The sequence below is a fragment of the Stylophora pistillata genome, chromosome 5 (genome assembly GCF_964205215.1).
Source record: "Stylophora pistillata chromosome 5, jaStyPist1.2, whole genome shotgun sequence".
Lineage (NCBI taxonomy): Eukaryota > Metazoa > Cnidaria > Anthozoa > Scleractinia > Pocilloporidae > Stylophora > Stylophora pistillata.
Window position 1 is genome coordinate 9,583,569 of NC_142523.1, and position 18,712 is coordinate 9,602,280.

Genomic DNA, 18,712 nt, shown 5'->3' on the forward strand with positions numbered 1-18,712 from the left:
GGTTTGTTAAGTGACGGTTGAAAAACTCAGTAGCCCGGCAGGTTTTCTATGCTTTAAAAGAATGAAGTCTTCATGTGAGACTTGTGGTAATGAAACACTCTTTCCTTAAGTTCAGGGACACGAATGACGCCTGAGAAAACTTCAACGTTTGAGTTAAAGTTTTAAGAATTGTCTGAAGGAATTTGTGTGTTGATAGTCGCAAGCCTTAACAGCCGACTGCGCCTCTCTTTGAAAACGAAAGCGCAACGCGGAAGAACCACGTATAAAGAAATGGTCTATTGTTCCGGCTCAATTTCACACATTAAGTAGTAAACAATAGTCCTTTTGTTCTTTGTAGCGTTGAGGGACTTTGGCCGAAGCAACGCGAAAAAGTTCGTGACTAATCGGAAAAAAAATTTTTGGCATCACAATACGGTGATATCACGTTGCCGCCATGTTGGATTTGAGATACATCAAAACGAGGCTGGGCGTGCAAAGATAATAAGGTCACGGTGTTTTCTCTGTAAATATGTCTAACTACCACTGCTGTGTAAACTTATGTACGAATGATAAACGCTATGAAAATGGTAAGGATAAATACTTCTTCAACTTCCCTTCCAAGAAAGAAAAGAAAAAAGAGTGGATTATCGCTATAAAACGAGATCCTGGGCCGCTATTCAAGGTAAGTTAGTACAATATAGTCTCAGCGATGACTACTACACACGTGTAGTTGTGATTCCGCTGTTAAAACAGAAAAATCGCGAGTTATTCTTTTTTCCTTGGTTTGATTATTATGGAATTAGAAATTGCGATTGATTTTATGTATATTGGGGCTGAAATATGTAGTAATTTCGACAAAAAGTAAAAAACATACCAACCACACGTGGACCGGTCTATTTGTTTATATTATGGCAACTCGCGGGAAAATTTTCTCTGATTGTCTGAAGTTTCTGAGTACTGTTTCTGTTGCTGTGTTAAATACTGTTTATAGATAGTTATTTTTGCTCTTTTTTAGATAAAGAAAAATTCGACACTGGTATGTTCTGATCATTTCAAGCCGGGTGACATTGAATACACGTTGACAGGAAGGGTTCGACTGAAGCAAGGAGCTGTCCCGTCGATTTTTAAATGGACTAAAGAACATGAAGGACGTCCAGATAATAGCCTGCAAAAGTTTAAAAAGCAAAAGATAGAAGTGGAATCACTACCAAGTGCAGCAGGAGATATAACAGAAATGGAACAAGGAATAGCCGATAGAACCGATGCTGCAATGGAGACTGACTCACCTTACAACACAACAAACCCTGAAACAAATGCCGAAGTTAGCACTGAAATAAATGGTGAAGTTAGCACTGAAACTAATGCCGAAATAAACACTGAAGCCGAGTCAGTCACGACTGCATTAAAAGAACTTGCGTCAACACAAAGAAAAGTAAAGGAACTTGAACTTCAGATAGCTACTCTTTTGTTAACTTCTTTTGGTTCTGAAAGAATTACTGGAAGTCCAGAATTGACAAGGTTTTACACTGGCTTTCATTCAAAGGAAAAACTTGATAGTTTTTATCGATGGGTAGAACCGTATGCAACTAAGATGACCAAATGGTCTCAAATACAAAGAGCTAGAGGTAGGCAGAACTTCAAACGTAGAAATAGTTATGGCAGCTTTTCTTTGTCTCTTTATGATCAGCTAATTTTATTCCTGATAAGACTTAGACTTGGCCTAGCTGAAACAGACCTTGCAGTTAGATTTAATATCACTAAACCCACAGTCAGTAGAATTATAATAACATGGGCAAATTTTCTTTATATCCTTCTTGGTCAGTTGCCAATTTGGCCAACAAAAGTTCAAATTCAGAATAGTATGCCAGAGTGTTTTAAGAGTACATACCCCAAAACAAGAGTAATTCTTGATTGTACAGAGATTAAGGTACAGAGACCTAGCTCAAAGGTTCTTAATTCAGAATTTTATTCTTCATATAAATCCCATACTACTTATAAATGTTTAATCGGGATCGCACCCCATGGCCCTGTGACATTTGTCAGTTCTCTTTACCAAGGTAGCATATCTGACAAAGAAATTACCCGAAGCAGTGGTATATTATCATTAATTGAGGAAGGAGATGAGGTCATGGTAGATAAAGGTTTTTTAATTCAGGATTTATTACAATGTAAAAAGGCTACAGTCACAATCCCCCCTTTTCTTTCTAAAACCAAATCAATGCAATTCAGTACAAAGCAAGTTTCTGAGACCCAACAGATTGCACGATTGCGAATTCATGTTGAACGTGCCATAAGAAGAGTTAAAGAGTACCAAATTTTTGACAAAGTCCTTCCCTTATCACTAGCTGGTTCTATTAATCAAATCTGGTGTGTTTGTTGTCTGATGACAAATCTTAGAGGGGCATTATTTTAATGCTTTTAACAATATATAAATGATACAATGCAATATTTAAAATTCATGAACACAATGTTCTGTATATATTATGATGAGACATGTCATCATTTAAAAAAAATGGACTGATTAAGTTTTGTTAAGTTTTGACAAAATGTGGAAGTAAATATTGAAAATAGAAATGATCAAGTTTGCTTTTCATTTCTGCACAAAATTCATTGTCAAACTCAATATGTTCCAGGTGATAATCTTGTTTACAGTAAACATAAAAATCAGCCCATGGGGCCCCACTAAGTAACATCTGACCCATTACTTGGTAATAGTAGGAGTGGGTCTTCTTAAGTCTATAAATCCCATTCACACATTTAAGATAATTTAAGTCAGTTATTGAATCTTTAATGGGACACTTTATTTCAAGTAGTCCCCAAGAGTCTGCTTCACTTGGATCATAAACTCTTCTGTCTGGGGAAGTGGCTAGATATGGGCAGGAGGGGTTTATCACAATACCTGAAGGAAAAACATTGCAGTCTCTAGTGTCAGCATATGCACTTGCAGCTTCTTCTTCTGTATTTATGCCATGAAGCATTGCCTCTGTTTGCTTTGTTTTTCTTAACAGTCTTTCTGCAAGGGACTCAAAGTCTTTTTTTCTGCTGCATACATCTTTAAATTTACTGGATGAAAGCCGTTTGGCTTTCAGGTCAAACCACTTGCTTGTATCACACTGTTCTCTGGTCTCTGTCTCATACAAATATGACTGGTTGTATGAGACACACAGACCCTCTAATACATTTTGCTCTCCAGCACTTGGCGCAAACAGGTAGAGGCTGTCAATTGTAGGCATACTATAATTGGGGGGTAACTCAGGACCATCAACTTTGACATGAACTTTTGGATTGTTTGTTTTCTTTATCTTTTGCTGATATGATAGTACACTTCCTGTTGCTACATCACCAAATTTGCATGAGGTAAGAGAGAGATCTTCCATTGGTCGTAATATTGAATTAACTTGTGTATCTTCATGCTCTTTAAAATGTTCCCTGAATGTGGATATTATATCTTTGCTTCCAAAACAATCTGGGATGGGATTATACAAGGTTGATCTCACACCATCAATTCTCCTAATTCTCTTCTTTGGCTGCGGCAGTGAAAGTGGAACTTTCACTTGTTGTAGCACCACCTCATCTATTTCTTTGGGTTTGATCCCAACAGTTCTCTGAGGTACATGCCAGGTCTGAGGCAATGAAGTCTTGGACATTGCAGGAGGAACACTCTGCAAATCTAGGAGTTGGTAGTGTGCAATGAGGTACATTAAACCAATCACATGGTTACACAAACCAGCACCTCCTTCACAGTTGCATTTCTGGGAAAGAACTGACTGTTTTTCTCTTGATAATTCAACCTAAACAATATGGTAAAGAAAATTTTAACTTTCATGCAAAAGATAACATAATTCTAAGTATTTTGCTAAAAAGGTTTTTAATATAATAGCATATGAGGTCTGTTTATTAACTCAAGAATATTGAAATACATCGTTAAACATATTCAATCTCAGCTGTTATAGCAAAAAAATACATCTAAATCTCTTAATGGATGTATCAATTATACATCAAACAGTTATGATTTCCATTAATAAATAATTTTCAATTAGTTAAAGGCATGAACGTACCTGCAGTCGCCACGGTTCATCATTTTTTCGTTGTGATCTGTAGCTCCTAGCTCGAACTGTCACACTACAAGGTTCTACTTTAACTAGAGGGGAAAAACACTTCAATAAACGCATGATTTTTCGCTTTGATTTCGATCAATATTGAACATAAAGACAGCAACTACAAATGCATTAAAAGAGACATCAAAACTCCGGAGAATCTATCTTTTGATATACAATAATGCCAACAAATAGCCAAAGTAGCGAAGAAAAGAATTGATGATCTTACCTTCGACATCAAAGACATATCCTTCGCAAAAATTACTGTAACCTCGCGTTCTAACTTTCTTTGGGACTTTATCTAGCTTCTGCAGCCACTTTTCTATGAAGGAATTGTCTACTAAAGGAATGTTTTTCAATGATTTGGACCAGGCCGAAAGAGACACATTAGTGGCAGTCGCCATTTTGCAAATTATGCACGCCCAGCCTCGCTTTGATGCATCACCAAACCAAGATGGCGGCAACGTGATATCGGTGCATTCAGCTATTTTGGAAGAGTAGGTAGCGCATGTTTGCACACGACAGGTAAATTGTCACCGGAGTACCCCAAGGGAAAATTAAACGCTGATTTAGCCGCTTTGGAATGATATGGCCCACACATATGATATGGCCAACACATCTACGAATTTTATGGTTTCATGATCCCTAAGTTAATTAATTTTGCTGATTTATTTGCTGCGTTCTCTGTGTCTTTCCTCCATAAGTAATCTTAAATATTCTTAAATTATCACGTCCTTAAATACCAACCCAAGCAAGAATGTTCCCTATTTCTGCATAATAGCTATTTTTATAGGAAGGCTGGTCTTCGAAATCACTTCCACCTAGAAAATATTTTCTTGGCCTCTCAACTGTTGCGTTAATTGTTACTTGTAGATAATTTTTAAAATGTTGCTTAATTTGTCAGTCGTGCCACAATATCACTCCATGAGCTTGCTTTGTGTCTTCGTCGTTTTCCTTCAATGCACGACGCTAAGGATGGGCCGATACGGATTTTCCGAATCGATACGATACCGAGTAAGAAATTGACGTTTTTCTCCGATATCAGTACTGTGACATCATTGAGTCAAATGGTCATTCAGGTGGTTGGATTGGTAAAAATATAGAGCTATCTTGCACTGTTAAAGTTATGCAGCGTTCAGTGCTTTATACAAGTGTCAATGAGACAGTTAAAAGTTTAAAGCTGGATGAACGACTCGATACTCAATGCTTAATGCCCGACCCCTTGCAATTCCCGACCGCTGGCAATTCGCTACAATCTGTTACTCGTGTGCAATGTTTACAACTCATAACATTTTTAAAGTAAGAAATCGTGACTCGAAATTGAAAACCCTGGGTCATTTCTTTCTAGGAATTTCTTTTCAAGCGTTCAACCTCGCTGGCTTTTTATTTCAGCTGTGTTATATGCTGATCACCTGGTTGGATTTCGCGGTTTCACTTCTAGTGGATATTTAAGGTAAATTTTTTCTGTTTCTGTGCTTGTCAATTAGAGTAAAGGGCTTTTTATCCATTTAACTCCCATGAGTGACAAAGACAGAATTATTCCCTACAATATCAATACGCTATCAGGCAGACACCTTACGGTCATTTAGGGGACTATTAGTTGATTCAATGACAAATTTTCCCTGCTAATGAGATATTCGGAATGAAAGGATTAACTGATATCTACACGGTTAAGAACAGCTTTTTCAATAGTTCTTATGCTGTACTGAAAATTCGCCTCAGGCCTCTTTTTCACTAAATTTTTCACGACTCTCGAACGCCTGATTTGGACTCTAATGGAAAGGCTTTTGTGCTGAAGCAAAAGCAATTCTTTTAAGGATTTAGAAAGCAGTTTTCCTGGTATCGTTGAGAGAACTGCTTTGGGACACTACTTAATATCGGCGCCAGTATAAACAGGCCTACATTATACACTTAATGTATTGTCCCGAGGGAAACAGGTAGCTTTGTTTCCCCGAGAGTCCTGATGTTTCCCTCGACTTCATCTCGGGAAACATCAAGACTCGAGGGAAAACAAAACTAACTAGTTTTCCAAGAGACGATACATTAACTGCTTTGTTACATATTTAGACTTTCCCTTATAAAATCATATGACAAAAACATGCTGTTGTATTCGGCGCGCGAGCAACAACTGTGCATTTGTATCTCGGTCGGGAAACATTTGTGTTTGGTCAGAGGCACTTTGACCAAGAATCAACCAATCACAGTGCTCGTTTTGTTGAGTGAAAGTCTAGGTATATATTTGGCGTCTAAACATGACCTTAATATGTGACGTTATCTTTTTGTGAGAGAAAGGTTTCTCGCCAGTATCGGTTATTGTTTGCTGTTTTTCAAGACAATTTCGCAAATTAGATATTGATGATAACGGCGTCGCTATAATCACTGATGCGGAAACGGAAGAAACGAACGATGAACCATTGTGTTTTATGTGACGACTTCAATTTCTCTTAAAAGCTTTTTCTTACCTTAGAATATTTTAAACTTTTGTTTGGATTTTTTTCAAATTTGAATTTGAACATTCTAGGAGATATGAATCGTATTGGATTGACGTCAATTGAAGAATGCTGATGCATTAAATGAATCAGTCGTAATGAGTTTCCAGTAATTACTAAGCTAAAACACACACCGTAACCACCCGAATTCTTAAATACATGTGGACGCAAGGTGCCAGAAAAGAATGAAGAAAACAATTTGATATATACAATAAAGGTTAATTACACAACACATTACACAAGTGAAGAATACGAGTTTTGTAACAGATACAAATATCACCCACTACATTGATCCTGAGAGAATAAAATAATTATTTACATATCCCTAAATAAATTCTTTAGCGCTTTCTTGACAATATCATTGAACCTAAGCAAGAATGTTCTTTATGATAGCATACTAGTTATTTTTACAGGTCGGTTGGTCTTCGGAAATTACTTCCACCTAGAGAATATTTTTTTGACCTCTCAACGTGTGTTACGTTATTTGTAAGTTGCAAATAGTTTTTAAAATGTTTAATTTATCGTTCGAGCTACCATATCACTTCACTGGCTTGCTTTGCGTCTTAGTTGTTTCGCCTCACTACACGGCACTTAGGATAGGCCGATACGGATATTCCGAATCGATACGTTACCGTGTAAGGTATTGGACGTTTTTCTTCGATATCGATATTGTGACGTCATTGAGTCAAATGGTAGTTCCAGTAATTTCATTGGTAAAAATATAGGGCTATCTTGCACTGTTAAACTACGTAGTGTTCAGTGCTTTAGAGAAGTGTCAATAAGACAATTAAAAGTTTAACCAGATTAAGGACTCAATGCTTCATGCAATATGCCCGACCCCTTGTCAGGGGTTGGTCGCTGGCAATTTCCTACAGTCCGTCACTCGTGTGCATTGTTGTTTATTCCTCATAACATTGTAAAAGTAAGAAATCTTGACCCAAAATCTAAAACCCTGGGTCATTTCTTTCTAGGAATTTCTTGTCAAGCGTACAACCTCGCTGGTTTTTTATTTCACCTGTGGTATATGCTGATCACCTGGTTGTATTTTGCAGTCTCACTTTTCGTGGATATTTAAGGTAAAATTTTTATGTTTCTGTCCTTTTCAGTTAGAGTAAAGGGCTTCTTAATTATTTAACTCCCATGAGTGATCAAGACAGAATTTCTCCCTACCATACCAATACACTATCAAGCAGACACGTTATAGTCATTTAGAGGACTATTAGTTGATCCAATATCAAATTCTCTCAACTGACATCGTAAGAATTGTGCAGCAGAGAGTAAAGAGAATTGCTAATGAGATCTTGGGAATAAAAGGATTAAGTGATCTCTACATGGTTAAGAGCGCCGAACTTTTCATCAACGAACCTTATACCTCGGCTCCAATAGTTCATATGCTCATTGAAAATTCGCCCCAAGCCTCTTTTCCACTAAAGTAAGGCTTTTGTGCTGAAGCAAAAGCAATTCTTTTAAGGATTTAGGAAGCAGTTTTCCTGGAACTGTCGAGAGAACTGCTTTGGAACACTACTTAATATCAGCGCCTGTATAAACAGGCCTACTGATTATACACTTAATGAATGGTCCCGAGGAAAACAGTTAATTTTGTTTCCCCAAGAGTCCTGATTTTTTCCTCGACCTCTTTTCGGGAAACATCAGGACTCGAGAGAAAACAAAGCTAACTGGTAGAGAGGCATGGTACGTTATTGATCATGAACAAGTCTATGAAATCAAGTTCATAGAGAAAAATGCTTTAATTCAGGTTAGTTTATGACTTTATAGCGTGTCCAGGTTACTGTGCAGCTTAAACATCTTGCGGGAATTATCTTGTGGATTGGCCTTTTTACTTTCCGATTTGTTCTTTAAGTTTTGTTTGCTGGTTTTTATACTCGTGATTTTTTCGTTTGTTTCTTTCCTATTTACTTTAAATGACATTTATTACCAAAGGGAATAAATTAATTTATGCAGCCTGCGCCGCGACTTATCATTATCCCGGATGGGTTACATCCGGAACTTATAATAGGAGATACTTAAACATCCGAATATTTGATTTCGGGCCTCTTTTAGTTAAGCTTCGGTGCAGGGCAAACATTCCCCACCCTATTAACCCGCCCAATGTTTTCGAGCATTCTCAGAAGTGCGTTGAGTCCTCTTTCGATGGGTGTTTGCCCTCACCTTTGCTGGGATTAGGTTTTTATTTCCGGTTTCACTGTAATTCGATTTGGTATTAATAATAAACGGCCACTCAACTGAGTGGCCAAATTACGGCAAATAAAGGTTGTCCGTTTAATTCTCCCAGCAAACCGTGCTCATCCCTAGCAATGCACAGTGTACAACACTTGGTTATTGGCAAGCGAGCAAGAGGCATAAATGAGTTTTACAGGAGTTTTTCTTAATTGATCGTGGTACAGAGATTACTATTATTAAAGGAACAAAACCTTGTAGCAATGATAAAACTGCGGCTATGATTTTAATAAAAGAACCTTTGAAAAGATCTAATAATTTTATATCCCTAGTCCGCAATGGGAAAGTTGTTTCAGGGACATATGGTTCTGATTGAAGATTAACGCTAAATATATCGTAGAATGCAAAAAAAAATCGATATTTCATTAAAAAATTGTATGTTAGGATAAATTAGGCAGAGACTTTCACTTTTACTAAAGAGACCTTCACCAGCATATCACACAATATCTCTTAATTGTTCCCTCTTCTCACTCGGAAGAGATATTATTAAACTCGGATCCGCCAGAGGACAAGAACTGTTCTGTATATTCCATAGGTACTGAATACCTATTTCAAAGCGAAGACAATTTTAAAACACATTTTCAGAACATCAAATGCAGAGAACACCAGCGCATAGAATAAGCTCACAGAAAAGCTACTTCAACTTTCGACTAAATATTAACATTCAAGTTCTCAATACAATTTTCATCAAAGGTTGGTATAAATAGTTCATTAATCTACTTGCACTTCTGACATTGTCTTAGTAACTTTGTTTTATATATACACAAGGATATAAAACACTCTCTTCTCGCAGAACATATGTCAATTGCAAGTGAGTTTAATTGCAAATGAGTTTGATGTAACTGTGTTGGTTTAATCCAATTTTATGAGCCTTTTTGAAGATCTGATATATTGTATTCACCTAGCATGAGGTAAACTCAGCCCATTTACAAAAATAAAAAATTTGGCTGATTTTGATTCACAAAGATATTTCGCGCGCAAAAACATGTTTGACCTATTGCGTGGTCGTTTACTATGCCCTCGTAATGTAAAGGACGTCTTGAATAGGTAAGAAAAATAACGAAAAATAACGAAAATCATTGGTGCTTTTGTTCTGGTTTTAGCAGACTACGACAAATCGACACATTTTAATTACTAACACACTAACAGAGGGCCTGGTTACATAAGCCGGGCTGGCTCGGTTTTACCGAGATCTTGGCGCGTTTGTAATCAACTTTGTGATTCCAAGTCAAACGAGCCAGCCTGGTTAGCCGTAATCCTGGTTTTGAGATATAGAGGTCAGGGTTAGGGTTAGGGTTTTGAGATATAGAGGATTTAGAGGATGGGAGGGAGGTTCAGAAAATCAGAAAATTGGAACCATAAGAATATCATAGAACCCTAGCAAGGCCTTAGGTAAGTTTTACTGTGATACAAGCAACATCCTTCAACCCCCCTCACCCCCCCATTCTTGTAGGCGACAAATAATGACCATTCCTTAAAAAGCATTCACCCCCCTCTTCAAAAAAGAAAACAAAAAAGGAGGCAAAAATATTTCTCTTCGGACAATAATGTTACCATACTCTGTCGTTTATCAATTCGGGGATTTATTTCCAAGAGTTTTCTTTTCTTTTCTTTCTTCTTTTTTTATATTCCTTAAGATATTTCGATGCAAAATTTGCCACAGTGGTGGAACAAAAGGGTGCGAGGGCAAAAATTAGCATAATTCTCCCGCGTGTGAGTGTTTGCTGGGCGTTCTCATCATAAAATAATTTCAGTGGTTAAATAGTTAGAAAAGTAATTGGAAGATTTGAAGTTCATAAAGTAACAACTGAACAGCTTTCCAACTTTCGGTCTTTCTTCTAAAGACGGTGATTCAGTTTAAGGCATATTTAACTAGAGATTATTCAGGTTTATAATCTCTTGGACATAACAAACTCCTCTTCTGAGTTTTCTCGAAGAATAGCATTAAATAAATGTAACTTTATAAAATTCATTTCATTAAACGAGTAGATTTCTAAAATTTCCTGATTACGCAATAAGTCGCTTTGATGAGAAAGTAAACTGTCTGTTGAATTATTGGGCATTTTCAGATCTGTCTTTGTTTTGCTGCAGCGGTGGCCACATGTTATCCTTATCTTAATTTGGTACCCAGATCCCACTGTGTGGCTGTAACCTCTTGGCCATGAATGGTCTGGGTACGAGGATTGAGATGCTATATCGTACACAGACCTTTTACATTACATTTACACCATAGCATCTGGGTACAAGATTAACCCACCCTCACATAGCTAGATACCCGTAGAACTAAGCGGGCAGAGGAAATGTCCTACCCCTAACTCCCACTTAGTGAACCAGGACGGCGCTCTGGGATTTGAACTCTTTTCTGATAAAATTTCTCTTGTGTTCCGGTACATCTGCATGGCTTTTACAGCGTGAGTCTATAGTGTTAACCATCTCCTGATAATTACTTAAAGTTGTAATAAGAGAGGCATTGTGATGAACATCACGAGATGAACACGCCTCGCTGATTTTGAAATATTTGGTTTACCTTCGCGATTCTACCGAGGATTGCGGAATTCAACTACTTTTCTTCTGTTAATTGAGATTTTGGGAGTTCAATTCGTCAGTTCCCAAAACATGTGATCCCGTAAGTCTCGTCTATTCTTATCTTTTCTCAAGGATTTGAATGGAACGCACCGACAATTTTGGCATACTTTGTATCATTAACTTCAATAGTCGATTTGAACTCGGTTGACTCAAACTGATAATACTTTCCCTTGGCTCAAATTTACCCTAATAACTCTAACTTTAGGTAATAAAATAATTTGGATATATCAACAAAGTTGAAATGGTAAATTGGCCACGGTAACGATTACTAAAGCTGACGTTTCGAGCGTTAGCCCTTCGTCGGAGCAAATAGAGGAATTGTGGGTTGTGTGTTGTGTGCTTTTAAAGGCAGAAAATGGAGCTACGTTAACTTTAGGTAGGTGTCTGAACAGAGCTGATTGACACGTCCCAACCTTTACTCGTGATCGATAAGAACGTGGTAACATTTATGAAAACGTGACACATTTAGCTAAACCTTCTAAAGTAAACGTTCTTAGACGGAACAAACTAAATGTGCGAAACGACTCTCGATCGTGCAAGAAGTGTATACATGATTCGTTATTAATTATGATAGAACAATTGCAATTCAACTCCTGTCCCGATACCTCGAACCTTCGCTAACCCGAATCCTTTTACGTCTCCCCGAATTACGAGGATACTACTGTAGATTGGTAACTGGAATAGTGGTTAGATGTATATATACATACAGTTACTTTATTCATCATTACGGATGCAAGTTACATACTGTGCTGGGTCAAGTAAACAAATTACAAACAACATCTCCCAAGGGCTACTTTATAGAAGAAATTTCAAATTAGTACTCGATGGTTACTGGATATGATAAATAAAATTCAGAAACGATTTCTGCAGACTAGTGCCGGCTGTTATTTGTTGTTTTTCACGACAATTTTGCAGATAAGATATTGATGATAATGGCCTCGGTATGATCACTGATGCGCGGAAAGGAAGAAAAGATCGATGAACCAGTGTTATATGTGACGACTTAAATTGCTCTTAAAAACTTTTTCTTACATTAAAATATTTTAAAAGTTTTGTTCGCAATTTTTTTTTTAATTTGAATTTGAACATTCTAGGAAATGTAGATCGTATTCAACTGATGTCATTTGAAGAATGTCGATCCATTAAATTAATTAATGGTAATGAGTTGCCAGTAATTACTCGACTTGGCTACTACTGCGTCCAAATGATTGCTGGGATCGGCCGAGCCAGTACCAGGTCGCTCAAGCGGCATGTTGTCTCGCGCGGCCTCGATCTTTGTTGTATGAAATGCAGAGACAGGAAAGCTTCCTTAATTTTCCTAAAGTTGTGTGTTTTCAAACCTTTCTTCTTTCCGTGATGGGCCGAGGAAATCGTTGATCTGTGTGGGAATGTGAAAATGACCGTATTGTATCACAATACAATTTACCTTATCCCCCCATAAAGCTTTACAATCTTCTTATGATCCCCACTCTCCTCATCAGCGAGTAACTGGAAGTCAATTTTATATAGCCCTCCCTTTATACTCTGTCGGACCCCCCTCAAAAACTAAATTTTGTGACTATAAAGTCACAATTAGGTGTTTCTTAAAGTATAAGTATGTAACGATAGTTTCAATTTGGTCTAATTCATCTGTAAAGGCCCATTAAATGCATGGTTTCAACATCTGCTTCGACATGCACTTAACACTTTGTTGAACCAAATGTTCGGTGCGTTTGAACAGGTCGTTCAACATTGTTGAAAACGTAAAAAGTGTTAAAACCTTGTTAAAAGCGCGTTGAATCAAGTTTAAATCAGTTCAAACTTTCATTCAATATCGACTCAACTTTTCCTTTATTAAACCATTTGAAGAACTTTTAAGGGCCTCTGAAAGGCCTCCGCACAAATTTGTTTTTGCGTTCAACATTTGCTCAACATCCGTTCAACATTTGTGGAACGAATGTTAGTGAAATGTTAAAACCGTTTAAACGGGCCTTAAATCTCGCATCTGTTTCGATCAATGTGAGCAACTTCGAGTTTACCCCTCCCCCCCCCCCCCCATGAACCTTACAGTCACCCTTACTTGTTACGAGTTGACTGTTGCTGGGAAGGGTGGGTGTGCAGTTTCTGTAATTCCGTTACTCGCACGAAATATCGTTTACACTTCATAACATTGTGAGATTTAAACCCGGGCTAACTTTTTCTCTAAGAGTTCCTTAATTAAGCGTTCACCAGATTGGATTCTGCGGTTTCACTTTACGTTAATATTAAAGGTTAAATATTTCTCTTTCTGTGCTTGCTAATTAGAGTAAAGGGCTTTTTAAACATTTAACTCCCATGAGTGATCAAGACAGAATTTCTCCATACAAAATCAATACACTATCAAGCAGACACGTAATAGGCATTTAGGGGACTATTAGTTGATTCAATGCCAAATTCTCTCAACTGACATCGTAAGAATTGTATGGCAGATAGTAAGGAGAATTACAAATGAGATCTTGGGAATGAAAGGATTAAGCGATCTCTACACGGTTAAGAGCTCCGACCTTTTTATCAGCGAATCTAATACCTCGGCTCCAATAGTTCATATACTATACTTAAAATTCGCCCTAAGATTTTTTTCACTAAATTTTTCATGAATCTCGAACAACTGATTTCGACTCTGATGGAAATGCTTTGATGCTGAAGCAAAAGCAATTCTTTTAAAGTGTATATGACACGAAATCTTTTTTTTCGTTGATAGCTAGTTCCATGTGTATAATAAACGGTTTGAGAGTTTAAAATGAATGAAACAATTTTTTTGGTCGATTTTTAGCGCCCGAAACACGCTAAATTTATGTGTAAAATTGTTCCCGGAGACTGGGCCGAGAATTGGGACTCGTGACGTCAGGTTGTTTGATCCTATGATTGGCAAGGTCAACAACTTTCAGTGTTTTCCTTGTAACACGCTGTGATTACTCGCTCAATTCTATCGTTTCACGCTTCGAAATGTCCAGCGATTCCGAGAGTATTGAGTCGTCTGACTCTATAGAAAGTATGGATTGTGGAATAAGCGACAGTTCTGAAGAGGAATGGGGAGTTATCACTGGTGTGATAGCTCCATATCAAGATGAGCCGCTCGCGGACGAGAACGACGAAGAAACTGGCGTTTCGAGCGAACAAACCGATGTTGATGGACTTACCCCGTCAACTCTGGAGGCTAGATACGAGAGAACTGTAGACGTAGACTCCTGGTTAGTAAAACTGGTCCTTTAAAATTCCTTGTATATATACTTGTAGCAAATCTTTGTTAGACAACAATTCATTTTTGCTGTCTTCTTCAGGTGTCGCTGCAAGCAATGTAATACCGGGACGTTAGTTGGTTCCCTGGAGTTTCGATGTTGCAGAGAGGTAACAAATTCATCTGCAAAGATGGTTTTTGATGGTTCCATTGAACGGATAAAATGCATCACACAACACGAGGACTACGATGCGATTAGGAACCGCGCAGTTCTTCTCCAAGTGGCTCCCTTGTTGAGAAACCAGGATGGTGGGACTTACCGTCGCCGAGGTGGAGTCAGAAAACGAGTCAGTACATTTTTAGTAAAAACATAAATAAAAACATACAATGTGTAAACTAGCATAATCACTTTGCTGGGCATAAAACATTAAGCTTCAGATAAATCAGGGTAAATTAAGGCACCTCAAGCTATAAAAGTTGACCAAGTTAAGTTAGATTTTGCATTTACTTGGACTTTTATCTGATGCACTGACCTAAGGTAAAACAGGAACTAATAAGATTGCTTGCAAAGTAGCTTGTAGGAAAATGTAAGCTTGAGAAATGCCCTGCAGTTCATTATCAATTCCTAAACATAAATATTTTTTATTTGAATGTGTGTGTCATGGGGAGGTGAAAGGCAGGGTCCTGTAGTAATGTAGAGCATTCTTACACACCTTCCTATATAATTTTCATTGTGCTTTTACTCTAGGTTCATTAGAGCTGTTGCATACCGATGGACCACAAGGTGGCTTTGTGGCTACATGGGCTGGGATAACAGAAGACCACTACCAGCCTGTGTTTACCATAATATCAGAACTAAATACCAGTCACAAAAATTAATACCAGAGGTTTTGCTGCTGCTCATGACAGAGACTAGCATAGTACACATAATCAAACCTATGACATGATTGTTCTACACTGATTGTCTCGGTAAACAACAATTTTCAAATTGATTTTCATGGGTGGTTGTTTCTTGTTCTATTGTTTGGTAATGTATGGACTGTGAACCAGAAACAGCTTAGGTTCTACATGCACACTAGTTTGACTAAATTTAAAATTTCAACTTGTTGTAGGTACAGTGCAAATATTGTAAGTCGATGAGTACAGTGCAATGCATGCATGGAAAATTTAAAGTAAGAAGGAAAATTGTACCACGCAGAAAACATTCCTGTGACAAAAGTTTGGTCACTTTATTTTTTGCAACGGCTTTTGTGACTTCGCAATGGTTTTTGTCATATTGAGCAATTGTAAGGTCGTCTTGAAGTGGGTTGACTGCTGCTTGAGGTATTGTCACTGATAGACATCTGTAGTTTCGCCTGCTCTGCTTCTGTAAAATAAATAAATTTATTTAATTATGTTAGTGCATTTTTAGTTTGTTTGTTTAGCATCCTTTTACTATGGAAAAAACATGTAGAAGATATCCTCCGTGGAGACAATCACATTGTGCATTACCATGATGGCAAACTTGTTCCCAAGGTCTATCTTTTCCCCAGTTCTAGTGGGTGGGAAGAAGATAGACCCTGAGGACAAGGTTGCATGACAGTTGGTACGTAGAACATTATGTCATATTTGAACATTGCGCTTCATGAGCTTTGAAGAGTCAAAGCAAACTAACCTGGTGGAAATAGTGACGTTTTCTTCGTTGCCTTTCTTGCCTGGTAAAACTTTACAGCATCCTCTTTATTTACTCTGTCTGGGAACTGCTGGTTGAGGGGTTCTGGTACCCTTGCTGCATACTTCTCATCTACTTTCTTCATTTCTGCCTTTGGCAAGGTGAAGAGAAGATTCTTCAGTGTGTCAACATACCCTGAAAAGATCACAGCCCAATTCATATAAAATGTCGACGTCATTTGAAAAACGTGCAACAGTGTTTTATCAGATATAAGGAAACAAGGTGAAGCAGAGTCCTTTACACAAGATGCTGGTCAATAGTACTTATCATGGTAAAAAGAGTGATCTGACTCTTAACAAAAGAGCATAACATTTCCTACACTTAGTTCAGTGTAGCCACTGTACTTTTAAAATCATAATGTTCAATAATTACCATAGCTAGGTGGAGATGCCACCTCTCTAACAACCTCTTCTCCCAGTTTAAATTTTGGATAAGTCACCCGAATGTATTCTTTTCCATCGCTTGATGTTTGGGTTTCTCTTCTGAGGTTTTCATTAAAATGCAAGCTTGCCAGTATATGCCTAGAAAATTTTACTTTAGATGAGCGAACACATGAAAATCTGAAAATGAGATTGTGTATGATAATGGTTGGAACACAAGGGAAAGAACCAAGGAAAGGAATTAAGGGGATGGGAATGTGATAAATGATAACAAATACTGTTTTGTGTAGTTGCATACATTGTAGACATGTTGCATGATGTCTGGTCAATAGATCATGTGTAACATTTAGCAGTCACATACCCAATCATTTTCAAAAATGACAGTTTTGAGCTAAAAGTGCAATACAAAACACTACTTTGGCCATAAAACTTCCAGGAATACTACATCTGCAGAGTGTAAAAGGAAAAGGATAAAATATTGTTTGCAACATATTTAGGTGGGAGTCACTGTAATACAACATATACATAGCTACAAAAAGAACCTAACCAAGAGTAACAAATCAACTTGGGATGCCAGGTGTTTAGGGTGGCATGGAAGCCTTCGAGGCAACTTGTCTGGGCATCTGGTGAGAGTTTTTTTATGTCATTCAGAAGGATCTTTGTCAACAGCAATTTCAATTTGTCATATGCTGCCGTGCCTACCAAAGTATTATTGAACAATTTTAAAATGACACACTACATTGTACATTGTTGAGATTAGAGGATGTAATGTGAACATGTTGATGATTCACTAAGGTATAGGTTTTAGCAGTTCAGTTTGCTTTCAGCACGGCAAAACCGCAATTAGACACGGACATTTTACACATAAATGCTTCCAAAAGAATAGGTTATTTACATCAGAAAAACTTACACATGTTAATGTTTATGATCGGAGATCACGAGAAAACGCTTACCTGTCGCCTTTTGCGATCTGTCAGAACTTCAGGACCTTCTGGTAGAACTGCATGTCTTGTTGGAACAGAGCCCTTGATAAGAACTTTGTTCCGTTTTATCTGCGTCATACCGTCCAGCGAAAATGCCAAGCTGCCCTCGTAACAACTTTGCTCAAAGTGAGCCGAACACAACGAGGCATGTTTGGCAACAGGTTCGCCGAAATCAACTCGGTGCCGCTGCACGAATTTCACCCATTGGGCTCTCACTGTTGGATTTACAGGAAACTGGTGCATCGAAATACCTGGTGTGTAGCTGGTACTCGTACAGCTTCTATTGTTGGGCGCCCCAGCCACACAATAACGTCCACCTTTCCGTACTGGCCTATTCTTTTCCGCCATAGACCACTTTCATAAATGGCTGCCGGATTAATATTCTTTTGTTTAAACTTAAATTTTCCCGAGTGGCCTCGCTTGAGATAATGTATTCTTGTGAATTTTGTACTGAAGAACGAGGCCACCCTGTCAAATTTATATGTATACAAAAGAATTGTAATGCGGCAGCCATTTATGAAAGTGGTCTACTGAGTCAAACAACCTGACGTCACAGGTAAAGTTCACGTGACCTTTTGGCCGCGCGTTCGAGGGGACAAATTTCAAGCCAACTTAGCGCGTAGTTTAAACGAAAACTATGTACTTATAATTATTTTCAACGATTTTTAACTCTCGAACCGTTTGTTATATATATCGAACTAGCAGAAAACAAAAAAAAAAATTTCATGTCATATACACTTTAAGGATTTAGGAAGCAGTTTTCCAGGAACTGTTGAGAGAACTGCTTTGGGACATTACTTAATATCGGCGCCTGCATAAAAAGGCCTACATTACACACTTACTGTATTGTCCCGAGAGAAACAGTTACTTAGGTATACAAAACTAGGGAAACAGGGAAACAGTCAGCTAGGTGAAAAAACTAACTAGTTTCCCGAGGGACCATACATAATTGTTATGTTATATATTTAGACTTTCCCATATGGCAAAAACATACAAATACAAATTGTATCCCGGTCGGGATACATTTTTATTACACGACTCGGGCAGTCAGAG

General features: G+C 37.8%; 3 protein-coding genes and 1 pseudogene across 7 annotated transcripts; 2 read left to right on the forward strand and 2 right to left on the reverse strand.

Annotated features, from left to right (window-relative positions):
* The first annotated feature begins 386 nt into the window (after window positions 1-386).
* On the forward strand, window positions 387-2,572 carry LOC148730157 (uncharacterized). The gene is made up of 2 exons (XM_088761578.1): window positions 387-661; window positions 995-2,572. The coding sequence occupies exons 1-2, from the start codon at window positions 509-511 to the stop codon at window positions 2,390-2,392; spliced, it is 1,551 nt and encodes a 516-aa protein (XP_088617704.1). The 5' UTR covers window positions 387-508; the 3' UTR covers window positions 2,393-2,572.
* Window positions 2,111-4,544, reverse strand: LOC148730158 (uncharacterized). Its single transcript, XM_088761579.1, has 3 exons — window positions 4,306-4,544; window positions 4,038-4,120; window positions 2,111-3,770 (listed from the first exon to the last, which is right to left on the reverse strand). The coding sequence occupies exons 1-3, from the start codon at window positions 4,478-4,480 to the stop codon at window positions 2,511-2,513; spliced, it is 1,518 nt and encodes a 505-aa protein (XP_088617705.1). The 5' UTR covers window positions 4,481-4,544; the 3' UTR covers window positions 2,111-2,510.
* Window positions 4,545-14,080: 9,536 nt separating this feature from the next.
* Window positions 14,081-15,984, forward strand: LOC148730159 (uncharacterized; annotated as a pseudogene). The gene is made up of 3 exons (XR_016001694.1): window positions 14,081-14,598; window positions 14,689-14,932; window positions 15,334-15,984. The product of XR_016001694.1 is annotated as an uncharacterized LOC148730159 (transcript).
* On the reverse strand, window positions 15,790-18,290 carry LOC148730160 (THAP domain-containing protein 2-like). 4 transcript variants are annotated; one of them, XM_088761240.1, is made up of 5 exons: window positions 17,630-18,273; window positions 17,038-17,123; window positions 16,669-16,817; window positions 16,240-16,431; window positions 15,790-15,951 (listed from the first exon to the last, which is right to left on the reverse strand). In XM_088761240.1, the coding sequence occupies exons 2-5, from the start codon at window positions 17,043-17,045 to the stop codon at window positions 15,857-15,859; spliced, it is 444 nt and encodes a 147-aa protein (XP_088617366.1). In that variant the 5' UTR covers window positions 17,046-17,123; window positions 17,630-18,273; the 3' UTR covers window positions 15,790-15,856. The 4 variants fall into 4 exon arrangements, with proteins under 4 accessions (XP_088617366.1, XP_088617369.1, XP_088617367.1 ...); XM_088761243.1 differs by lacking the exons at window positions 15,790-15,951; window positions 16,669-16,817; window positions 17,038-17,123 and having other exon boundaries at window positions 16,295-16,431; window positions 17,630-18,289; XM_088761241.1 differs by lacking the exons at window positions 15,790-15,951; window positions 16,240-16,431; window positions 17,038-17,123 and having other exon boundaries at window positions 16,678-16,817; window positions 17,630-18,287.
* Window positions 18,291-18,712: the final 422 nt, after the last annotated feature.

Excerpts from the sequence above, each read along its gene's own strand:
- LOC148730157 (XM_088761578.1), top strand. The coding sequence starts at position 509 with ATGTCTAACTACCACTGCTGTGTAAACTTATGTACGAATGATAAACGC. Across the intron at positions 662-994 it reads ATCCTGGGCCGCTATTCAAG|ATAAAGAAAAATTCGACACT; the intron begins GTAAGTTAGTAC and ends GCTCTTTTTTAG.
- LOC148730158 (XM_088761579.1), bottom strand. The coding sequence starts at position 4,480 with ATGGCGACTGCCACTAATGTGTCTCTTTCGGCCTGGTCCAAATCATTG. Across the intron at positions 4,121-4,305 it reads ATATGTCTTTGATGTCGAAG|TTAAAGTAGAACCTTGTAGT; the intron begins GTAAGATCATCA and ends TTTCCCCTCTAG. Across the intron at positions 3,771-4,037 it reads ATGAACCGTGGCGACTGCAG|GTTGAATTATCAAGAGAAAA; the intron begins GTACGTTCATGC and ends CATATTGTTTAG.
- LOC148730160 (XM_088761240.1), bottom strand. Across the intron at positions 16,432-16,668 it reads GGCATCTCCACCTAGCTATG|GGTATGTTGACACACTGAAG; the intron begins GTAATTATTGAA and ends TGATCTTTTCAG. Across the intron at positions 15,952-16,239 it reads AACGTCACTATTTCCACCAG|AAGCAGAGCAGGCGAAACTA; the intron begins GTTAGTTTGCTT and ends TTTATTTTACAG.